The 25,129-nt window shown below is 38.6% G+C and overlaps 1 protein-coding gene across 1 annotated transcript in view; it reads left to right on the top strand.

Annotated features, from left to right (window-relative positions):
• PTGFRN (prostaglandin F2 receptor inhibitor) overlaps positions 1–25,129 on the top strand; it is a 137,120-nt gene that overhangs the window by 57,933 nt on the left and 54,058 nt on the right. Inside the window, exons 2-5 of the mRNA XM_070750197.1 lie at positions 7,688–8,065; positions 11,078–11,497; positions 15,016–15,399; positions 23,326–23,751. Of these exons, the coding sequence (XP_070606298.1) occupies positions 7,688–8,065; positions 11,078–11,497; positions 15,016–15,399; positions 23,326–23,751 (1,608 nt within the window). The remainder of the gene's footprint in view (positions 1–7,687; positions 8,066–11,077; positions 11,498–15,015; positions 15,400–23,325; positions 23,752–25,129) is intronic.

Consider the following 25,129-nt stretch of genomic DNA (forward strand, 5'->3'; position numbering starts at 1 on the left):
TTGTGTCTTCTTCACAAGCATGCTGACATTCATAGTCCATGAGAGGACCTCTGAGATATAAGTACCCACAAATTTTAAACTACAAACCTCTCCACCTCCTTGCCATTTATGTGCAATGGTAAGTGTACATCTTTCTTCCTTCTGAAGTCAACTATCAGTTCTGTAGATTTTTTGGTGGGCTCAGTCCTGATTGGTTGATGGATAGAGTCAACCCACGCTGACCGCTATCTCCACCTTCTGAGAATTACTGTTCAGGTAAAGAGAGACAACGGTTAATTTTGGAAACATTCATTTTAAAAATTACATATACAACATTATTATTATTATTATTTATTATTATTATTATTATTATTATTATTATTATTATTATTATTATATTTTTATTTTTTTAAATTGGATTTGTATGCCGCCCCTCTCCGTAGACTCGGGGCGGCTAACAACAATAGTACAAAACATCATGTAAATCCAATACTAAAACTAATACTAAAACAATTAAAAAACCCTTATTTATAAAACCAAACATACATACAAACAAACATACCATGCATAAATTGTAAAAGCCTAGGGGGAAAGAATATCTCAGTTCCCCCATGCCTGACGACAGAGGTGGGTTTTAAGGAGCTTACGAAAGGCGAGGAGGGTGGGGGCAATTCTAATCTCCGGGGGAAGTTGGTTCCAGAGGGCCGGGGCCGCCACAGAGAAGGCTCTTCCCCTGGGGCCCGCCAAACGACATTGTTTTGTTGACAGGACCTGGAGAAGGCCCACTCTGTGGGACCTAACCGGTCGCTGGGATTTGTGCAGCAGAAGGCAGTCTTGTAGATACCCTGGTCCGGTGCCATGAAGGGCTTTATAGGTGATGACCAACACTTTGAATTGTGACCGGAAATTGATCGGCAACCAATGCAGACTGCGGCGTGTTGGTGTTACATGGGCATTTTTGGGAAAGCCCATGATTGCTCTCGTAGCTGCATTCTGTACGATCTGAAGTTTCCGAACACTTTTCAAAGGTAGCCCCATGTAGAGAGCATTACAGTAGTCGAACCTCGAGGTGATGAGGGCATGAGTGACTGTGAGCAGTGACCCCCGGTCCAAATAGGGCCGCAACTGGTGCACCAGGTGAACCTGGGCAAATGCCCCCCTCACCACAGTTGAAAGATGTTTCTCTAATGTGAGCTGTGGATCGAGGAGGACGCCCAAGTTGCGGACCCTCTCCGAGGGGGTCAATAATTCCCCCCCCCAGGGTGATGGATGGACAGATGAAATTATCCTTGGGAGGCAAAACCCACAGCCACTCCGTCTTATCGGGGTTGAGTTTGAGTCTGTTGACACCCATCCAGGCCCCAACAGCCTCCAGACACCAGCACATCACTTCCACTGCTTCGTTGACTGGACATTACTTCATCAACAATCATAACCCTTAGTAATATGAAAGTGATTAAAATTTTTAAACCATTAAACTGTCACTTTAGTTGAACCTCTTTTCTGGAAAGCAGCTTTATTCTTCATTTGTTTCTTAAGAGAATCCTTGTTTAAGATCTTTCAGCAAACTTTCAAATAATTTTTCAAATTTTTATTCAGTTAGAGAGCTTTGCACGGATACAAGTAACATATAAATTCTTTTTTTCATAGCATTTTCCCACAAGTGCAGATCACTATTTTTTATCCTTGTGAAATGTAGTTTTCGTTATTGGCTGGATGTGCCCTTGGGAAAGAAAATTGCAAAAATACAATCATGAAGATGATGTAGCAATCTGTTTTATTAGTTACAGAAATCTCTCGCTTTTGTTTTTTCAATATTGTTAGAAAACAATTATTATTTCAGTATATTTTGCTGTTGGCAATGCAAATGGAAACAATCATACATGAATTGCATTATTATTGCTATAAATGTCAAGTCAGAAATTAAAGCTGTAACAGATATCCATGGATGATGCAGTTAATGAGTTACAGAATGGAAACAGTTGTCATTGTCAAATACTATTTGCAAGAGTATTGTACTTTAGCTTAGTAATGAAGATATGCTGTGCATATTTGAATGTCTTGTGACAAGGATGAGACAGATTTCTATAAAGCATGGGACAAATGGTACCATTGGTTAAAAAAAAGAAATTAATTAAAAATTCTTCATCAAGAAAAATATCCAACAAAAACAATTTGTAAAACTAGCAATCTACGTCACAAATCATAATATCAAACTGAAACGACAAATTGTAAACATCGATTGACACGAACTTTAAATTACAAAGAAACTGAATGAACAAACCCTTAAACTACTGATACGTGTTGGCACTAACAATTACATCAAAAACATATAGATAAAAACTTTAGGGAAATCTACACCACCCATGTGCTTAAAACAAAGGCCGCAAAGCATGAAAGCCCCAGCTCTAACGCTGGCCCTATACACTCTTCTTACTACTCCTCTTCTGTTCCAATTTCCTATCCCCCTTCCCTTTACATCTCTTTCCCTTCTTCCCCAACCCCCTCCCTTTTCTTTTTTCTCCTTCCCCATCTACTTATACTCTATAAGAAAATTATAAATATCAGAATGTACATTATATATATTCCCTTTGCCTTTCTGTACCCTGTTTTTAATGTATATATTTAATAAAAACATTTATATATATAAAAAAAGAATGTCTTGTGATCAATTGCTGGCATTTGTGATTCAAAGAATATTTGTTATCAAAGCTATTCCCATGCTTTCATGTCAGTCTGAGAAGAAAAAGGATAAGTCATGGGAATAAACCAGGATTTTGGACTTGCTCAGGATAATTTTCTTCTTTAGGAAGGCATGACTTCAGTTTGAAGTGCATTTATAGTCCTTCCTGATAGACTAATCCAAAGACTGGCCTGTGTAAGGAGAATTGGAGTATTAAGATGGCTCAGTAGATACTGCAACATTCAGTTCAATAGTTCCCCACAGGAGACAGCCATAAAGAAATGCTAAACCTTCCTGACTCAGAGTTCCTGACTAAAAAGAATGATAGCATTTGGTAGTACAGTGATCCCCCGTTTATTGCGTCCCCAACCATTGCGAACAGGGTACTTCGCGATTTTTCAACCCGGAAGTCAAAATACCATCTACGCATGCGTGCGTTTTTTCTATGGGCACGCATGCGTAGATGGCAACCGGGAGATCAGCTGCTGGGTGGCTTTCCTGGGTCTTCCCCCTCTTGCTGGCGTCAGCGAGGAGTTTCCCCACCGCCCACGCAAACTCCTCGCTGCCGCCCGCCCTTCGCCCGCCCACGCCGTTCATTCTCGCCGCTTTCGAGCCGAGTCCTGAAGCGAATTCGCTCCCGGACTCAGCTCGAAAGCGTCCACGCTGTCTCTCGGCGCTTTCGAGCCGAGTCCGGGAGCGAGTTCGCTCCCGGACTCAGCTCGAAAGCGCCGAGAGACAGCGCCAAGGAACGGGCCTGTCCACGCTGTCTCTCGGCGCTTTCGAGCCGAGTCCGGGAGCGAGTTCGCTCCCGGACTCAGCTCGAAAGCGCCGAGAGACAGCGCCAAGGAACGGGCCTGTCCACGCTGTCTCTCGGCGCTTTCGAGCCGAGTCCGGGAGCGAGTTCGCTCCCGGACTCAGCTCGAAAGCGCCGAGAATGAACGGCGTAGACAAGCCGTTCCTTGCCGTTCGTTCTCGGCGCTTTCGAGCTGAGTCCGGGAGCGAATTCGCTCCCGGACTCAGCTCGAAAGCGCCGAGAGCCAGCGCCCCCCGGACCACCGCCTGTCTCCTGCTGCCCGGTTTAGCCAGGACACGAGCGGCGAAATGACTTGGAGGAATGTGAAGCTGAAACCGGCCGGTTTCAGCTTCACATTCCTCCAAGTCATTTCGCCGCTCGTGTCCTGGCTAAACCGGGCGACAGGCGGTGGGCTGTGAGCCGCAGGCGAAAGGAGCTCGGGCATTGTTCTCCGGACCCCGCCCGCAGCCTGGAGGGGGAAAGGGCCGCCGCGGGGCTGAGCGGGCGGGGTCCGGAGAACAATGCCCGAGCTCCTTTCGCCTGCGGCTCACAGCCCACCGCCTGTCGCCCTAAAGCGGGGTGCGAAATGACTTGGAGGAATGGGAAGCTGAAACCGGCCGGTTTCAGCTTCACATTCCTCCAAGTCATTTCGCCGCTCGTGTCCTGGCTAAACCGGGCGACAGGCGGTGGGCTGGGAGCCGCAGGCGAAAGGAGCTCGGGCATTGTTCTCCGGACCCCGCCCGCAGCCTGGAGAGGGAAAGGACCGCCGCGGGGCTGAGCGGGCGGGGTCCGGAGAACAATGCCCGAGCTCCTTTCGCCTGCGGCTCCCAGCCCACCGCCTGTCGCCCTAAAGCGGGGTGCGAAATGACTTGGAGGAATGGGAAGCTGAAACCGGCCGGTTTCAGCTTCACATTCCTCCAAGTCATTTCGCCGCTCGTGTCCTGGCTAAACCGGGCAGCAGGAGACAGGCTTTGAGTTTTTGGCTGCGGGGGGAGAAGTAGGACTTTCCTAACTCCCTCGCCCCGCAGCCAAAACTCAAAGCCTGTCTCCTGCTGCCCGGTTTAGCCAGGACACGAGCGGCGAAGTGACTTGGAGGAATGGGAAGTCCAAATCGGCCGGTTTCAGCTTCCCATTCCTCCAAGTCATTTCGCACCCCGCTTTAGGAGTCAGCGGAGAACGGCGCAACTGTTTTAAAACGATCGGAGCTTTCCAATGAGTCCCGAAGACGTGTCTTCGGGACTCATTGGAAAGCCGCGCGGGTGTTTTAAAAGGTCCCCGCCGACATGGGGGGCTCGCTAGCACCCCCCCAAACCTGGGTTGGGGGTTCGGGGGGTGCTAGCGAGCCCCCCATGTCGGCGGCGACGTTTTAAAACAGCCCCGCCGCCCCCAATCTTCGGCTCCTCGCTAGCGCTGCGGAAGTTAAAAACATCATCTGCACATGCGCAGATGGTGTTTTTACTTCCGCAGTGCTACTTCGCGAAAACCCGCTCGTTGCGGGGGGTCCTGGAACGGAACCCTCGCAACGAGCGGGGGATCACTGTATTGCACTTGACTGGTTATCCGCTCTGTACTTTTTGGACAACTGCCGCCATGGTGCTGAGGCAATGGACTGATGTAAGATGCAGGCCAAAATATCGTACGGTTCATATTACAGAAGATCTGGATAGACTTGGCTAGAAATGCAATTCAATATGTCAACTTTAAATGCTTCTATTGTGTGAAGTGTAGTGAAGTAGCAGGAAGCACTGACACAGAAATAAAGTATGTTTGTTCCACTGATAGAGGGACAGATATCGCTAGAGTGTTCGATGGGGTAAGAAGACTTCATCCTTGTGCCTTCCGTATCTTAGTCCTGATTTTTAAAAATAGTTTTACATTTTAATTTGCATAATTTTAATATTTTAATTATCTTTTGATTTGCCTTTGCGTAAACTATTAGAGTTATCTTAAGATAGGCAGCATAAAAATTAATTAATTAATTAAACCAAACCCAAAGAAATATGTATAATGCTCTCACCTCCTATTTGTCCTACAACAACACTGTAATGTGGATTGGGAGACTAGTTGGATCAAAATCATCCAGCTTGCTTTTATTTAACTACTAAACTGATTCTTTCCATAATGCAAAATTGTAAAAATTGAGAAGGGCAGAGTTGGGGGGGGGGGATTGGAGGGGGGGAGGAGGAGAGAATTTATCCCTTTCAGGTCAATATTGAGTCTATCGTTGAATGTTGAGTCTATTATTGGAATGTGAATGCTTGAAATTATTTTGTAAACATTCAGTTGGCTTGAAGAAAGGTACAGGTAGCTTTTGACTACAATTGAACCCAACTGAACCCAAAAATTCCCTTGCTAAGCAAGACAATTGTTAAAGTGAGTTTTGCTCCATTTTATGAATTTCCTTGCCACAGTTGCTAGGTTAATCACTGCAATTGTCAAGTTAGTAATATGATTGTTAAATGAATCTGGCTTCCCCATTGATTTTGCTTGCAGAAAGTGATCACACGATCTCAGGACACTGCAACTGTCCTAAATACATGCCAGTTGCCAAGTGATCAAATTTTGATCATGTGACCATGAGGATGCTACAACAGTCATTTAGTGTGAAAAACAATGGTCATAAGTCACTTTTTTCAGTGCCGTTTTAACTTCAAATGGTCAGCAAATGAGTGGTTTTAAGTGGAGGATGGCTGTATTTCTTCAATATAGGTTCTTTTTCTTCTAGTGTTGTGGTTAGCTCTAGCCCAGCTCCTGCCCAAGGACTGTGGATGTGGGGGAGACATCCACATGCTGCAGGCCTGTTTTGCCACGGTGGAATATGCTGATGAAGGCTCCTCTGACCAAGAAGACATGAGTGACAGGGAGGAGGAGAGTGTGGCAGACAGCTCAGAAGGAGATCAATTATCTAGCTCCTCCTTGAATTCAGAACAAGAGTTAATGATACAGCCACACATGCGGAGAGTGATGCATAGGCAGCAACAACTGAGAGATTATTATCAAAGAAAATGAGGCCACCTGTGGTTGGGTGGGGCTGTGGTAATTAGTGAGGCTGCTATAATAGCAGCCTGTGGGTTTGGCCATTGTGGAGGATTATCTGATAGTTGTGTTTCGTGCCTGCTTTGCTGACTTTGACCTTTGTGTGCTGATTTTCCCCGGCTTTGAAACTAAATCAGAGCAAAGTGTGTTTCACTTTGTGAAAGAATAAGGACTGTGAATTGCCTCACAGCTGCAAGCTAAGTATCACAGAACTGATAAGGGACTTGTACAAATTACCAATTTGTTTGGAGACAAGTGCTCTTTGCTATACAAAAAGAGTGTTTCGTTTATTTGCATTTTCGATATAAAAAACATTGTTTTGAATTTTCAAACGTGTGTGTGTCTGAAATTGTATCTGCATTTTCGGGAGGATTCTACCAGAGAGCTCGACAGAACACTCAGTGAACAGAGTTATCTTTTCAATTCATGAGGCTGAAGATAATGTGTTGTTATATTGTCCTACCATATTTTCCTTATATTATTTTTCTGGACTAAGACAAGGGTGTATACTTAATTTGGCCTGCTTGAATTAAGGTTTAAGGAGAGAGGGCAGTGAATACTGCATACTGTTAGTATTATTTTACTCCTAAAATCGTGATTAAAAAATGATTCTTTCAGCATTTCAAGATACCTAGTCTTTAGGAAAAGCAGACTATGGCAGAGACTGAGTTTAGAATATCCTAATTAGAAGTAGATATTTAAAAAATATTTTGGTGTCTAGCAAAGGCAATAAAAGTTATGCACATTCCCTGCAGTTCTGTGACAAATAAGTCTTCCATTGTTTGATAGTTTTTGACATGGAATAAATATAAAAGGATAACCCTTGAGCATTGGAGAAAAAGAGATTTTATATAATAAATTCTGGATTGTTGCCCTAAATGCAATTCTAAATTCATTTCAAAAGACAGGTTTCTACCAGTTTAAGATGAAAGTACCTGGAATGAGTCATAAATGTGTTTAGCTTTAACTTGGTTTCAGTGCTTAATAATTTTGCAGTCTATATATCTCTATGCTGTTCTGCTTTAATTAATGCTGCAGCTGTAGATGTCTAATGTAACTGTCCATTTATAGACTTGAAAGCCTTAAAATGTAACTTAAATTACCACAATGAAGGATTCCATCCTTCAGGATAACTTTTTCTGCTGCATTTGATAATTTTATGTTTTAAATTCACGGATGGTTTTCTTCTCTTTCAGTTTCCTGCTATGGTCGTATTGTGAAGGTGCCTGAAGGACCATTAATACGAGTTGAGGGAACCAAAGTGGTGATTCCATGTAATGTTAGTCAGTACGGTGGACCTAGTGAGCAGAACTTTGATTGGGAGTTTTCGGCAAATCTTGGTCAGGATTCTAAGTTTGTACACATATTGAGTACGTGGGACCCATGGTTTATGTCTCCGGAATATCAAGATCGGGTTAATAGGGGAGACATCATATTAAGGCGAAAAAGCAACAGTACTGTGGAATTCGTGATTGGAAATATTCGTCTTACTGATCAAGGGATATACCGATGTACTACACCCAGCACAGACAGCGTTGTCCAGGGAAACTACAATGATGTAGTTGAAGTTAAAGGTACTTCAACAGGGTGAGGGGTATTTAAAATTGGTAGTAGTTTAGTGTAATTTAAAATATATTATGTGGAATGTCTTGAATAGAAAGTATAAATGGTCTATTTTAAATGTACTATAGGTATGTTAAATGTAGATATGTACATGTCATTTTGTGTGGACCAGAATATCAGCAAGTGGACATTGTATTCTGAATTAAGGTACATGATATGGCCATAGTTGAACCAGTGCACCTTTTTTTCTGAAGGAATAAGCCACTTGAAGGGATTTAGACTTAAACCAAAGTTTTTCAAGTATTTTCTTATACATTTTATCAATAACTACAGTATGTTTCTAAGCAAATTGAATAATTGAATGTACAATTCTATGGAAAAAGTATTTACTTCTTTTCAATTTTTGCATTGAATGTTAACATGTGGGTCTTACTGATATAGTTTTAGGCAAACGTTTAGGCATTTCTGATCAAATTAAATTTTTCAAGAAATACTGAGGTTAACAACCTGGTCCAAAATTATACAGGACATCTTTTTGAAAATTTGAATGCATAGTTAGTACTGCGTATACATTTAGGCAACATTTGCCTGAAACAATATCAGAATTTTTTTCTTCCTTTAGTGATGGAGATATATTCAGGTCTCAAGACAGGAAAGCTTGCGCAGACCATAACATTACCGTTTCAATGTTTGACAGTTTCTTATTGTGGACTGCAATTTTGATTTGTGTAACAATATCCTCATCACTGTAAAGTTACGGTACATGTTTAGCTTAAGAAATCTTAAGAAATCTTCAAATGTTACAGACGGTTTTTTAAATATAATTTTATTAAAATTTTGTGTTTAAAAAAATAAAAACTTAGGCAAACTAATATAAAGTGAGGGAAATAAAAGAAAAAAAGAAATTGGTAAGATAGAAGTGCCAAGAAGGAAAAATAAAAATATAAAAAATAGATATAAAGAAGTCTAATCTTATTTGCAATTATGAGTACAATTATAAATTTCCCTTTTACTCTATCGATACAACATAGTCAGTAATAAATACATTACCTTTTCTCTGATCAAATACATCAGTTCCATCTTTACTAATTCCCCATTGCTGGTAGAGCTAAATCTTTCCATTTTTCTGTATACAACAATCTCACTACTGTAATCATACCTAAAAATAAGTTACAACTGTTTATCCCAATCCCCACAAAAAACCCTAGTCTCCTCTTATTCACCAAACCTAAAATTTTCTAGTTTTTTAACACATCCACCACATGTACTAAAATCTCTCTTGTTCACGTTTACAATATAAATTTGAAGTGCTTTTATACATTCTAAAGGATTTAGGGGTAGTGATTTCTGACAGTCTCAAAATGGGTGAACAGTGCAGTCAGGTGGTAGGGAAAGCAAGTTGGATGCTTGGCTGCATAGCTAGAGGTGTAACAAGCAGGAAGAGGGAGATTATGATCCCGCTATATAGAGTGCTGGTGAGTCCACATTTGGAATACTGTGTTCAGTTCTGGAGACCTCACCTACAAAAAGATATTGACAAAATTGAACGGGTCCAAAGACGGGCTACAAGAATGGTGGAAGGTCTTAAGCATAAAACATATCAGGAAAGACTTAATGAACTCAATCTGTATAGTCTGGAGGACAGAAGAAAAAGGGGGGGGACATGATTGAAACATTTAAATATGTTAAAGGGTTAAATAAGGTCCAGGAGGGAAGTGTTTTTAATAGGAAAGTGAACACAAGAACAAGGGGGCACAATCTGAAGTTAGTTGGGGGAAAGATCAAAAGCAACATGAGAAAATATTATTTTACTGAAAGAGTAGTAGATCCTTGGAACAAACTTCCAGCAGACGTGGTTGATAAATCCACAGTAACTTAATTTAAACATGCCTGGGATAAGCATATATCCATCCTAAGATAAAATACAGAAAATAGTATAAGGGCAGACTAGATGGATCATGAGGTCTTTTTCTGCCATCAGTCTTCTATGTTTCTATGCAATCTGTCTAGTGACTAATACCAATGATATATCATTTAATTTAAAAAATATGTAAGATTATAACATAGTATACATTTTCCCATTGTTCCCATCTAAAGAATACTGAATAATAGTAGAATATTTATTTATTTATTTATTTTGTAAATCAAATTTGTATGCCGCCCCTCTCCGCAGTAGCAATACTGAAATTGCGTGCCGAAAACGCATGCACCCATAATGCAATGCATGCATGACACTGCCCCAACCCACACTATACCCCTGTGCATGCTCACACAACCCCTGCGCACAACCTGCCCATGCAGATGTCTCCCTATCCCACACACCCCCATTCATGCATGTGTGACCCCTGCATGTGCATGACCCCCGCATGTGCAAATGACCCCTGTGCATGCATGCGAGTCTCCCGCATACGCCTGACCTCCAGTGGAGCTGAGCTGGGATGACAACTGGCATGCCCACAGAGAGGGCTCTGCATGTCACCTGTGGCACAAGTGCCATAGGTTCGCCATCACTTCTGTATAGTCGAAATTGTAATAGGCACCCATCCTGACATTGCTGTGGGCCAAACAGGGGCAGCCCATGGACTGGATGTAGCCTGCAGACTGTAAAATGCCCCGGTCTGGTTTAAAATGGTACATCAGTCGTCAAAACAAGTATTGTCTGAAGCAAAAACATTCTAGGCAAGACATTCAGTTTTATGACAGAAATTCTATTTTCCCCATCTTTCTTTTAAATTTCTTATAAATTGTTGATTACTACCATATTTCAATTCTCTTTAAAGGAACCAACACCAAGTCAGTTGACAGAATGCCTTAACGTATAAGTTTCTTTTTTAATCTTTACTCACTAATTTTCATTTTATTTATTATTATTAGATTTATATGCTGCCCCTCTCCGTATCTTATGCCTCTTTTATCTTATGCCTCTTCAGTCTTCAAAACTAAAACAAACAAGAGAAGAGATAGTAGGCGTGGGAAACCGTTCATTATAATTGTGTGCTTGACAATTCTCTTTTTCTAAATAGTGATTGCGGATGGCTTAACTGTTACTGGATCAAACTTCTACTCCTCCTCAACTTGGAACGTATCAGAAGGAGATACATTTCAATTACGTTGCTCAGCTTCTACCAATTCCACTGAACACACCCATCTGCAAGTGTCTTGGGAGTTCAAGAGTAACCATGTTTGGCAAGAGATCCTTTCCCTGACGCACGAGGGCAAGTTCCGGACTGGCTCAGAATACAGTGACCGCTATATCAGTGGGGATGTGCGCCTGAATGCTATGGCTAATGACATTTACAGCCTGTTTCTGTCCCAGGCTCTTCCAACAGATGAAGGCTCTTATAGGTGTCGAGTGAGTGAATGGGTTAAAGGGGCAGATGGCTCATGGCAAAAGATCCAAGAGAAGACTGCTGATATAGTAAATTTGGTGGTGAAGCCGACGTGTGAGTATGCAATGTTCATTTCTGCTGCAGTAATACCATAGATACTGTATGATGTGTAATGAGAAATTGACTTGATTAAGATATAGCTATCACTGATTCATATGCATACATACAGGCACACAGGCACACACATTTAACTTATGACCACATTTTTTGTCCTATTGGATGCTAAATCAGATATATTTTTCCTAAAGAGGAATATATAAGAAAAGGTTATAAGGAAAAAATTACGGATTGTAATTGCTATTAAATAGTGGAATAGTATGGATGCTCTATCGTTGAGAGGTTTAAAATAAAAGTTGGACAAGGAATTGGGCTGAGGATTCCTGCTTGGGCAAGGGCTAGACTGGCAGATCTCTGATATCCTCTTCCAACTCTAGGTTTATAAAATTCTTTGAATTTGTATGGCAGAACTTCAAAATGCTGTGTTTGAATTTTATTCTAGTTTTATCAAAATAAGCTACCTAAAACTTCAATTGAGTTTAGGTTGCCTGTTTTTATGTTATATTTCACTGATGAAAGAAGTATTTTATCTAAACAGATATTTTATGATTAACTGATTTGACTGCTTTGGTGGACTTTCAATTAATTGGGGTGATGTTTTCTATGATGATATTTTTAGTGATATCTTTTCATTTTATGGTTATAACTTTAGATTTTATACTTAATTTGGGGAAACTGAACTACCCTTTTCCCCCTAGGCCTATACAATTTATGAATGGTATGTTTGTGTGTATGTTTGGTTTTAATAAGGGTTTTTTAATTATTTTAAACATTAGATTTGTTACATGCTGTTTATTACTGTTGTTAGCCACCCCGAGTCTACGGAAAGGGGCGGCATACAAATCTAACGAATGAATGAATGAATGAATGAATGAATGAATGAATGAATGAATAAATAAATAAATGAATAAATAAACCATTGTTTTTGATCAGGAGATTAGTATATCTAGTATTAGTAATCTATCTAGTATTATTACTGCTTCAATGAATACAGTCTTCTGTTATTCATATAGCAACTCATAGAATAACAGGCAAGTATAATTTTGAGATGACCAATGAGCAAGTTGGTTTCTTGACAAGTCAGATTATGACATATTTAGACATATGCACAGAAAACTATTGTTATATGTTAAATATAACAGAACATTTATAATATATCACCTAAAGTATAGGTTTGGTTTAATAATGTTTGCAAAATTTGCATTGCCTTTTTTGAGCTTTTTCAGGTGCCTGAAAAAGTTTTTAGATATCCTGATATAATTAAATGTTTCTTGAATCATTAAATAAATAGAAACCGATACAGCTTCTATGTGGTACAAATACAAACACAATATTTTTTTATGCAACTTGGTATGCATGATTAGTATTTGTATGCAATTTTTACAGGTTAAAACCAAAACAAAATATATAACAGGTGTAAAAGCCTGAACATCTTTGTAGAAATAACAATTGCATGCACACTGTGTTTGAATCTCTCTTCAGATTTTCAATAATTGTCACATCTGCAGACTATCCTTTATTTTCTGTAAGTAGTTTTGTGGTTGATTTTTGATTGTTTTAAAACAAGGAAATACTTTTTGGTATTCATTTTTTTAATTGATTGAGGAATCTCAAGTTCAAAGATACATTGGTATTTAATTGAATCAGTTGAGCCATTTCTATCTGCACAATATTTCATAAACTGCTTAGCCAAGCTCTCATGGTTTACATGGCAACATGGATCTTTAGTATTTTATCCTTTCCCCCCATATGAATTTGTTGTGGTTAGGGCAAACTGATTAATTTTTGTTTTATCAGGCTGTTTCAGGCTCATTGAAAATTATATACACTAGACAAATTACTTTTATTAGGAAACTAGAGGAAAGATTTCCTTCTGATATTCCTTCTTTGTGGATTATCGTTGTATAAACCAGGCTGTACTGTGGTCATATATCCAACCTTTTCGGCAACCTATTTGCAGTGACTTGTATTTTCCATTTTGTTGATCTGGCCAGTTTTGGAGAAGTTCAAGAAGAGATTTTTTTTTTCAGTTTTCAAGCACCATATTGGATTGTGCATGTCAAATATCAGAGAGTTGTGGAAAAAATTACTGAATTTACAGTATATTAACTTAATAAAGTTATCTGCTGAAAAGATATCTGAAGAGTAGTTTACATTTAAAGTATCTTTAAAAAAAAATAAAGTTTATTAAATAACAGGGGGTAGATGGGGGGGAAAGAGGGGGTACATAAAATCAAAAGGGTAGGGCTATTTCTTATATGATATTACATTTCAAAGTTGTATATCTTACGTTGTAAAAAAAATTCACTGTTTTGATCATTAGTATTTGTATTTTATTACTATTAATAATAATATATATATTGTTATTCCACTTGTATTTCTTATCATATAAATTGAAACCTATGAAGATAATAAATGATAGTAAATAGAATAAAAGGAGTAGTTGTAAAAAGGAAAGTAGATGAAGTACTGTAACGTTAAAGTTGTATAAAGTAATTAGGGAAAGAAGAAGTATAAATAGTGAAGGGGTTAAATAAATAAGGGAGGATGGAAGGGGAAAGTCTGCCTACATAGCAGAAATTTTCAGGAGATACGACAAGGTATGTTAATATATTAGTGGGTATATAAATAATATATTAAAAAATATATATAGTTGTATCTAAATAATAAATGATAAAAGAGAGAAAGGTATACCCTAATTGATGTACCCTAAATAGATAATTACGTTATGAAAGTATAGTAGAAATCATTATTTTGATTAGGTTTAAAAAACAGATAAAAAGAGATATGTTGTCGGAATCAGTTTCTGGTCAGTGTTGGAATTGTTTTGTTAGTCAATGATATTTTGAGTTTAAAAAGATTTCCTTCTGATATTTCTTCTTTGTGGATTATCATTGTATAAGCCAGGCTGTAATGTGGTCATATATCCAGTGTCAGCCAACCTTTTCGGCAACCTATTTGCAGTGACATGTATTTTCTATTTTGTTGATCTGGCCAGTTTTTGAGAAGTTCGAGAAGAGATTTTTTTTCAGTTTTCAAGCACCATATTGGATTGTGCATGTCAAACATCAAAGGAGACTTGTGAAAAAAATGACTGAATTTACAGTATATTAACTTAATAACGTTATCTGTTGAAAAGGTATCTGAAGAGTAGTTTACATTTAAAGTATCTTTAAGGTACGTTACTTTTATATTTTAGCTGAAAAACATGTCTGAAAATCAGAACATAATAGAAAAATAGTGGCATTAAATGCAAGAAAACGGAAGCTGTAATGTATATTTGCATACACTTATTATACAAGTAGAAACCAGTTGAACTTGATAGGTTAGTGCTTTAACTGTGTTACTCTGCAATACACATGTTTACCAATGAATACTAATGTATATGCAGCTAATTATATGCACTTGTACAAGTTGACAGGGACATAGCTGGTGAACTACAAGTCAAGTAACACTTGGAAGTTAGCAATAATCCTTGATCTTGTTTCCTTCATCTCCTGCTCCCAATTCTGCAGCTTTAGATGCGTTCATCACCAGGAGCAATATATCTGTGATGGAACGAGAATCCCTTGAACTTACCTGCAACATCACAACAGACAGAAATGGTATTTTCCAAACAGAAATCACATGGTACTTCAATGAATCGCCAGATGGCACCATGGCAGAGGCTCAGGTTCTGCTGAATGCTGACCGTGATTTGGTAATTAGTGACTCCACCTTTATCAGCCCCAGCCATGTAGATCGAAGTAACTACAACCTGTTGATGCGGGATGTAGGCACTGAAAACTCTGGTTACTACTACTGTCAAGCAGCTCTGTGGGTGCCACAACACAATGGCAGCTGGCACAAGGTAGCAGAGAAGATATCAGTACCAGTCACTGTGGAAGTAGTGGCACTGGGTGAGTAATGAAACTAAACAAACTTTTGAGTTAAGCTTAGCTACTGGTGATTATGTGGGCACTTCTGTGGATTTTGTTGCCATTTGCAACTCCTGTGGACAGTTATGACCATAGTTCCCTCTAAGCTGAGCAGTGAGCAATCGCTCACTTAAAAATCATCATCAACTCAGAGTTTTCCAAACCTGCCCAGAAGCCGAGAGGGAAAGAGTGATAGGGAAGGAGAGAGAGGAAGAGAGGAAGAGAGAGAAACAGATAGAAAAAAGAGAGGAAGGAAAAGAGAAAGAAAAAGAATGGGAGTAAGGAAGAGAGAAAGAAAATCAAAATCTAGTTTGAAACTAGCTCAACTATTTAAGTGGCATTTTGATATTGATAGAGTTGCCCTATTATGAGCTCACTGTTATAGACACACAGTATTTATTTATTATTTATTTATTTATTTATTTATTTATTTATTTATTTATTTATTTATTTATTTATTTATTTATTTATTATTTCTGTGCCGCCCAGTCCGGAAGGGACTGCCGCTCAGACACTATACTTTTCCGCCCACCCCAAAAAAAGATTAGAGGGAACACTGGTTATGATCGGTATATTATTTGATTTTGATAAGCATGAAACATTTGAAGGCATCAGCGGGCCAACCACACAATAATGGTAATTTCTTTTTTATGTTTCACAGTTTTTTTTAAAAAAAGAGGCCATTCAGTGGTTACAATATTTTTCTTAAGGTTTAGACTGAAAAAAAGTTGTTCATATTAAAAATACTGATATTTTGACAAATATTTGGAGATAAATACCTTTGTTTTGCTTGTGTCTGATTGATTATATCTTATTTTAAGTTGGTGTTGGATTTTTTTTAATGAGCGTTATTACAATTATGGGTTTTGGTGCATTTTGGTTTTATATTTTGAACTTGAGAACTTCAAAGAGATGTCAGTTGGGAGATTTTAGATGGGAGATTTAACGATAATCAATTGTAATAATGTTTTAAACCAGAGGTGTCCAACCTTGGGAACTTTATGAGGTATGGACTTCAATTCCCAGAATTCCTCCACACCTCATAAAGCTGCCAAGGTTGGATACCTCTGTTTTAAACTACAGTGTTCCCTCGATTATCACAGGTTCGAACTTCGCGAAAAGTCTATACCATGGTTTTTCAAAAATATTAATTAAAAAATACTTCGCGGGTTTTTTCCCTATACCACGGTTTTTCCCACCCGATGACATCATATGCTTTTAATAAATATTTTTTTAATAAACTTTAATAAATAAACATGGTGAGTAATAATCTAAATGGTTGCTAAGGGAATGGAAAATTGCAATTTAGGGGTTTAAAGTGTTAAGGGAAGGTTTGTGATACTGTTCATAGCCAAAAATAGTGTATTTACTTCTGCTTCTCTACTTTGCGGAAATTCGACTTTCGCGGGCAGTCTCGGAACGCATCCCCCGCGAAAAGCGAGGGAACACTGTACTGAATTTTCCTATCAGTTCATGTTCACTTAAGCCACACTATGATATAGAAAGCAGAACATACAAACATCTAAATTACATTTTTATAATTTCACAGATCAGATCGCAACTGGTTTAGTCAGTTGCTTGCCTTGAAATTTACCTTCTAACTTGCTTATTTTCTCTTGGATAATTGAACATAGTGTAAAAAGAGACAGATTATTTTTCAAATGTATGCTTCAATTAAAGTTTTCATCTTGAAAAGAAATTGCAACATTTGAATGCAGATATTCAAATAATTATTGAAATTTGTTTCTGTATAGAGTGAAACAGAAATGCAAAGTGGTATCACACAATGTAAAAAGAGAACTGGGTGAATATCAGACTTGTATAGAGAAAAAACTTCTATAATTTCAGTATTTTTCTGTAACTATATTAACATTTGGTTGTTGATAATTTGTATTCTACTTTCTGAACTAGACTCTTAAGATGATGAGACCCTTCTTTTCTGCAAATATACTAAAAATTAACATTTCACATTTACGCATAAGCGTTACAGAAAATTAAAGCACATGTTAGTAAAATCATGTGGTTCTATAAAGTTTTTGTTAATATACCAGTATATTTTTAGAATACTTAAAAAAATCAAGTTTCTTAATGTTTTACTGTTCAGTTGGAATCCAGATAATTCTGCATAGGTTTTGAAACAGTAAAGCGTCAAAGCTGAAGTGGTTGTTGTATTTAAGTGCAATCCAATAGTATTTGTGTAACTGATTATATTTACGTTACAACATCTAATTTAAGTTCACTGAATTTTGGGATGCTAAATTGTAATATTGTTGAGTCTGATTTAGCTGGCATGTGATGAAATCATCCATGGCAGGGGTATCCAACCTTTTGGACTTCAGGGACCACCAAGGTCATAATTTTAAATCCTGCGGACCACCAAATTCATCATTTTAAATCCCACAGGCCCTAATTCATAATTTTAAGTCCCGTAGACTTATGGTTTTTTTAAAAAGTTAAATATATTTGTAAAATAATGATCAGAGAACTTCTATTTTATTAATAGGAGATACATCTATTTAATGTAAGAAAATTATAAATTAATTATTTATAATTTTATAATTATTTATATAATTATAATTATTTATAATTGTTAATTAATTAATTAATTATTTAATTATTACACAGCCATAAATGCTTATTTAATCATTACAAACTCTTTAAAGGATGTTTAATTTTAACAAACTTATTAAAGTTAGTGTAATTAATGTAAAATAATTGAAGCTTATTTGACAGTGGCTTGCTGATGTTGTTGGGAAAGTCAGCCCCATATTACAGAGCTGTAGCTCTATCCCATCCTTCCTTTCCTTTCCTTTACTTTCCTTTACTTTCCTTCCCCTCCTCTCCTTTCCTTTCTTTTCCTTTCCCTTTCCCTTTTCTTGGACTTGGGTGGAGAAGTGCTCGGAGATGACCAAAGGGCCAATCCTGTGACTACCACAGCTCTGGAATATGGGACCGACTCCTGCTGGGGCTAGAAATCTCTGCCTGGGGCTAGAAATCTCTGTCATATGAGTAGCATGTACAAAGTGCAAATTTTCAGGGGGTAAAATGTGCAAAAAGAAATGCAGCCCTCCCCAACCAGAAGAAAATAATGGTGCTGTTGCAGTGGGAAAGAGGGAGGGGGGCAAGTGGACCAAAGTGGGGGTTGTGATGGCTGGGAACTGCAAGAGCAAAGCACTACTTGCATTTGCACAGCATTAGCATTCTCCATCAATATATTTCTGCCAGCCGATGGTGCAAGGCAGCCCAGGTCTCCTGAAACTTGGGACTCAGAGAGGTAAACGGCATCTGGTCTGGGGAGAAGCCAGAGTTTGCTGTCCATTGCAGATGTTCGCTTGGCCCCCTGCAAGGTCTCGTTTCTTGAGCTTGAGTTTGAGTTTCTGAAGCAGCACAGGAAACTTTGGCCAGGCTATTCAAGAAATGAGAGTTTGCAGGGGCCGAGCGAGCATCTGCAATAGGCAGCACACTCCAGTTGCTCCCCAGACTGGATGGCATTTACCGCTCCAAGTCCCAAGTGACAGGAGACGAGGGCTGTCTTGCATCACCAGCTGGTACAAATATACCGACGCAGAAGGCTGATGCCATGCAAATGCTGATGTCGCACTACAGCAGATAGAAGCAGCCAGACAGAATCTAGCAGGAGCTTTCTCTCGGGTCTCACATCCAGAGAATGAGATATGTAGCCCCGAAAGGCAGCTTTACCTCCCAATCCACAGCAGCCATTCGGCTGAGCATGGCTAGTTCTTGGTCTTACTTTCCTGTTCCAGCTCATGTGGCTCACACCACTATATTCAAGGTGAGGTTTGCACTCAGCCTTAAGAGTGGGGGCAGGCAAGTGGGCAGGGTGATGTTGGGTGGTGCAGCCTTGTGATTCCGCGAGTGGACTTAATTAATTGCTTTTGGCCATATCTGGTCATAGACAAGATTCCTCCACGGAACACCAAATTTTCTCGCGGACCACCAGTGATGACCAACATCCTTATGTTGCATGGACTAGGAGTGAGTCGCACAGATTTAAGCTAGTGGGAAAATTGTTTGATGGAGTATTGTACAAATGGAGTGTTATACTGTATTCTCCATTACTGAAAGGCAGGCAGAATGCAAATAAAAATGCCAAATAAACTAACATTATAATACAATAATGTTTTATAATATATCTAATAGCTTTAAGATTAGTAAAACAAAAATGAGTTAAACTACTATCATCTAATTTTATTTTTGTCCTTTTTTCTTTCCTTAAAAAATGTTTTCTTACACCTTTTTAATTGTAAGCTCCCCAGAATCACTATATAGCCGGTGACTTTGAAATTAAAATTATTTTAAAAAATTGAAAAAGATCCAGAAATGAAAATGACTCAATTCCTTCCTTTTTTATATAAATGGAAGAGAACAAATTAGTTTTCTCATAAGACATATTTCACAACTAAATACAAGATAACTTAGAGGTTGTAATATGAAGACTGTAAATTTTTAAAGTAGAGAGAGATCACTTTCTTGCTGATAGTTGGAGAAATAGGGCGTTTCAGGCAGCAATTATCTGCATTTTAGTAGCGCACAGAAAAAGAACAACTTTCTTTGAAGGTCTCCTGGCTTCTGCTGTGCAGCACAGAGGAAAGATGAACCATTTCATATTTGCTGCTGGCTAATCCTGCATGCTAGGCTGGGCAGATTTAAAGAAGGAAGAACTACTATTTCCCAATAAAGTTCGATTTCTGATCATAGTTCCCTCTAAGCTGAGCAGTGAGCAATCGCTCACTTAAAAATCATCATCAACTCAGAGTTTTCCAAACCTGCCCAGAAGCCGAGAGGGAAAGAGTGAGAGGGAAGGAGAGAGAGAGGAAGAGAGGAAGAGAGGAAGAGAGAGAATCAGATAGAAAAAAGAGAGGAAGGAAAAGAACAAGAAAAAGAATGGGAGTAAGGAAGAGAGAAAGAAAATCAAAATCTAGTTTGAAACTAGCTCAACTATTTAAGTGAACATTTTGATATTGACAGAGTTGCCCAATTATGAGCTCACTGTTATAGACACACAGTACAGTATTTTGAAATTCTCTGAGGCAAAACAGGATGGGGTTTTTTTGTTTGTTTGTTTGTTTGTTTGTTCGTTTGTTCATTTATTTATTTATTTACTTATTTACTTATTTACTTATTTATTTATTATTTCTGTGCCGCCCAGTCCCGAAGGGACTGCTGCTCAGACACTATACTTTTCCGCCCACCCCCCAAAAAAAATTAGAGGGAACACTGTTTCTGATATTATCTTGTAGTCCCCCTACTCTCAAGTTAGCTTAAACAAGAGACTTCTATTCTGCTTTTGAAAAGTTGTCCATAGTCAGTGGGAGCTCCTGCTTCTTTATATTACAATTATTACTTAGGTTTAGGTGAAGGTAAAGGATAAAGCTATTTTTAATAACCTTGTATTGCCTGGGGGAGTAAAGTGGGAGAGGAATTCTCACCATCAGAGATACATAAATTGTATCCAAATTTCATCAGCAGCCTCCTGCTCTTCCTTGATAGAAGTTTGAGAGCTTGGCAGGGTATTAATTCATTGAACTTTCAGCAAGGCTGTTCTTTGACAGTTGACAGAGTGCAGGAATGAGGCTTATCCAGCAAGCTTTTATTCCTTCTTTCTAAATCCTCAGTCAGAGAGTCAGTGTCAAGAGCATAGCTAGAACACTTTTCTCAAAGTCAAAATTTTACCGAGCAATCTACTTCTATAGACCTTGCAAATATTTGTGGAGTTCACTAAAACTTAATTTCCCTACAACTTTATTCTCATTCCTAGTGGAGCAGAAAGCATTTCTTCATATTTCCATGTCGGAAGCTATGTGATTTAGTAACTCTAGCAACAACTTGTCTACAACAACTCTAGGGATTTATACTAGAGTCACATACATATTTATTCACTTTAATATGATCATGATATCAACAGACATAATTTAACTTTAAAAGTTGTCAGATTCATTTAGTACAGGGGTGTCAAACTTAAGGCAAGGGGGGCATATCCAACCTGCAGGGTGCTTAGGTGTGGCCCGTGGGCCACCCTGGAAACAGCAAAGGACTGGCCCATGCTGCCTGTGCCAGTGAAAATGGAGCTCTGAAGGGCTCCGTTTTTACTGGCAGAGGGATGCAGGAGGCTGTTACGGCCAGAAATGGAACTCAGGAGCTCATTTTTGCTGTCAAAGTGCTCAGGCCACTACAGGCATAATAAAGTTATAATACAGGCACTCCCGACACAATTGATGTTGAGTTGGCCACACCTATTCTGGCCATGGCCACCCTGGCCTCCAAGGTCAAACACAATCCAGATGTGGTCCTCAATAAAATTGAGTTTGACATATCCTGACTTAGTGGAACTTGATGCTACTTCAGAGCTATTTAGCTTCAAGAGTAAGTCAAAGTGACTGTGCAACATTTATTTATTTGGTTGCTATTTTCCTCTTTTAATATGACATTGAAAGTAAATGATAACAATTAAGTTTCAAGTTTTATTGGATTTATATGCCGTCCCTCTCCGAAAACTCAGGGCGGCTAACAACAATCATGAAAATATACAATAAAAAATATACAATAAAATATACAATTAAAACTGTGCAAAAGTTTGTTATAGTTGGGTATAATTATCCAGAATTTATTATTTATTTATTAGACTTCTATGCTGCTCTTTGCAACCGACTAATGTTGATTACATGCCATACACATAAAGTGCACAATCAAACAAGTTTCTGAGTTTGAAATTCAATTTTAGAAAGAGTCTTAGCATACATTGAATCATATTTTTATTAAGTCAATTGAGGGTTTATAAAATAGTGTTTAAATTTAAACTTCTGTAACAAACCTCCTAATCATTCTTTAATTAATTGAAAACTAAAATATACAGTACAGTATATGCACAGGTGGTTTAATAAATAAATGTTTTATTTTTACCTTCTCTTGACTAACATGAAATGATGTTTTATGTATTAGTGTGTGATTATTTTACCAAATAACCAGTTTAACAAAATTATTCTACACTATTGCCTTTTGTTCTTTGCCTAGCAAATACAGGTAGTCCTTGTCTTACAGTAGTTCATTTAGTTCAAAGTTACAACAGCACTGAAAAAAGTGGCATGACCATTTTTCACAGTTACAACATTTGCAGTATCCCCAAATGTGGGGATATGATGTGATCGAAATTTAGATGCTTGGCCACTGGTTCATACTTATTACCATTGCTGTGTCCCAAGGTCACGGGATCAACTTTTGCAACCTTTTTACTAGTAAAGTCAATGGGGAAGCCAGATGCAATTAACAACTGAGTTACTAACTTACTTACTTATTTATTTATTTAGATTTGTATGCCGCCCCTCTCCGTAGGCTCGGGGCGGCTCACAACAACAATAAAACAATGTATAACAAATCTAATAATTTAAAAGTCACTAAAACCCCCTTATTAAAAAGCAAAAACATACCCACAAACATACCATGCATAAACTGTATAGGCCCGGGGGAGATGTCTCAATTCCCCATGCCTGACGGCAGAGGTAGGTTTTTAGGAGTTTATGAAAGGCAAGGAGGGTGGGGGCAATTCTAATCTCTGGGGGGAGCTGGTTCCAGAGGGTCGGGGCCGCCACAGAGAAGGCTCTTCCCCTGGGTCCCGTCAAGCAACATTGTTTAGTCAACGGGACCCGGAGAAGGCCAACTCTGTGGGACCTAATCGGTCACTGGGATTCATGCGACAGAAGGCGGTCTGAGTCTGTTGACACCCATCCAGACCCTAACAGCCTCCAGGCACCGGCACATCACTTCCACTGCTTCGTTGAATGTGAGGAGATATACTCACATCTATGATATTCTGTATATTCTGTGTTGGTTCTTTTTCATACCTTTAATTGTTACTTTGGCTTTCTTTTTGTTTTCCCAAAACCTACATAGAACCAAATTACTACGTGTTTTTGAATGCTTCTAAAACACCCCTATTTGCTGAGGATCCCACAGAACTTGAATGTAGGATCATGGAGTTACAGAACACCGAGACAAATATTCATTTCACTGTGTCCTGGTACTATAGGATGCCCACACGCAGTGATGAAGTGGTAGAATATGAACTTTTGGCAACTATGGATGCAGACTGGACACTAGTACTTGGAGAGAAAAGCAAACAGCGTGGTCAGAATGGAGAAGTTATTTTCTCTAAACCAAAGGTAGACACCTTCCGCTTACGAATCCAATGGACTTCTGAAACAGACAGAGGAGAATATTATTGTGTAATTTCATCATGGAGCAGACAGCGCAACAACAGCTGGGTAAAGATCAAGGATGTGGCTTCTATGCCTGTAAGCATTTTATGGTCTACACAAGGTAGGATTTCTCCATTCTGAATTTAAATATGTGGGTTAGGGTTGATGCAAATTGAAAAAAAAAAGTTTTTTGATAAGTTGTACATGCATTTCCTACAGCCAACTTTGAAATGAAAACAGAATAGCCAAACATACAAATGACCAGCAATATGACATTTAATAAGAATAATAAATATCTATCAGCGTAAGGTTAAAATGCTTTTATTAGGAGAGGAGATATATGTATTGAAAACCTTGTTTCTTTAAATATCTTACCAGGAAGCAGCCTGAAGTATATCTAAGAATGTAGATATAATGGCCTTGAGATATATCTTGTGTCCTTAGTGTTACAAAGAATGGGGCAAGACAATAAAAGCACGTTGTGTTTAGATATCAAAAGGCATCACTCATTCAGCAGACTGCATGCATAGGATGAAGCTTTGTAGCTTTTAAAACACAGACAAAATACTGTAGTAATAACAGTTCAAATATATTATATATATACAGTGATACCTTGTCTTACAAACTTAATTGGTTCCAGGACGAGGTTCTTAAGGTGAAAAGTTTGTAAGACGAAACAATGTTTCCCATAGGAATCAATGGAAAAGCGATTAATACGTGCAAGCCCAAAATTCACCCCTTTTGCCAGCCGAAGCGCCCGTTTTTGCGCTGCTGGGATTCCCCTGAGGCTCTCCTCCATGGAAAACCCCACCTCCAGACTTCCGTTGCCAGCAAAGTGCTCAAAGTACGTAGGTGGTGTTTCCCATGGAGCGGAGCCTCAGGGGAACCCCAGCAGCACAAAAACGTGTGCTTCGCTGGCAACGGAAGTCTGGAGGGGGGGCATCCCAACGGCGGTGGTGGGTTTGTAAGGTGAAAATAGTTTGTAAGAAGAGGCAAAAAAATCTTAAACCCCGGGTTTGTATCTCGAAAAGTTTGCATGACGAGGCGTTTGTAAGACGAGGTATCACTGTATATATGTTATATATATATTCAGTTGTGATTCTCTGAAATCTCTCAAGACTCAATTATTTTGCTTCAAAAAACTAATACGGATGTTTACCTTCAACTTTTCAAACATTAAATTTGATTGTTTAAATTGTGAAAAATCTGAAAGTGAAGGTTTAAATTTAAGAACTAGAACCAATTTAATTTGATTGCACACTCTTGAAAAGATTTGAAAAGTAAAATTCCTTTGCCTAGCACCAAAATTATAATTTAGCCACTATTATGTAATTGGCCTTATTTTGGCTAATCTGACAAAATGTCAACCGAGTTAACTGAAAAAAGCTCTTCCAGATAGTCTTGCTTATATATATCTTGTTGAATATACAATTTACAAGCCGTTTTTTCCTTCAGATTAGTTACAGTCTTCTCATTAAAAAAAATCAAGACTATTCAAT

Source organism: Erythrolamprus reginae, chromosome 4, assembly GCF_031021105.1.
Source record: "Erythrolamprus reginae isolate rEryReg1 chromosome 4, rEryReg1.hap1, whole genome shotgun sequence".
NCBI lineage: Eukaryota > Metazoa > Chordata > Lepidosauria > Squamata > Dipsadidae > Erythrolamprus > Erythrolamprus reginae.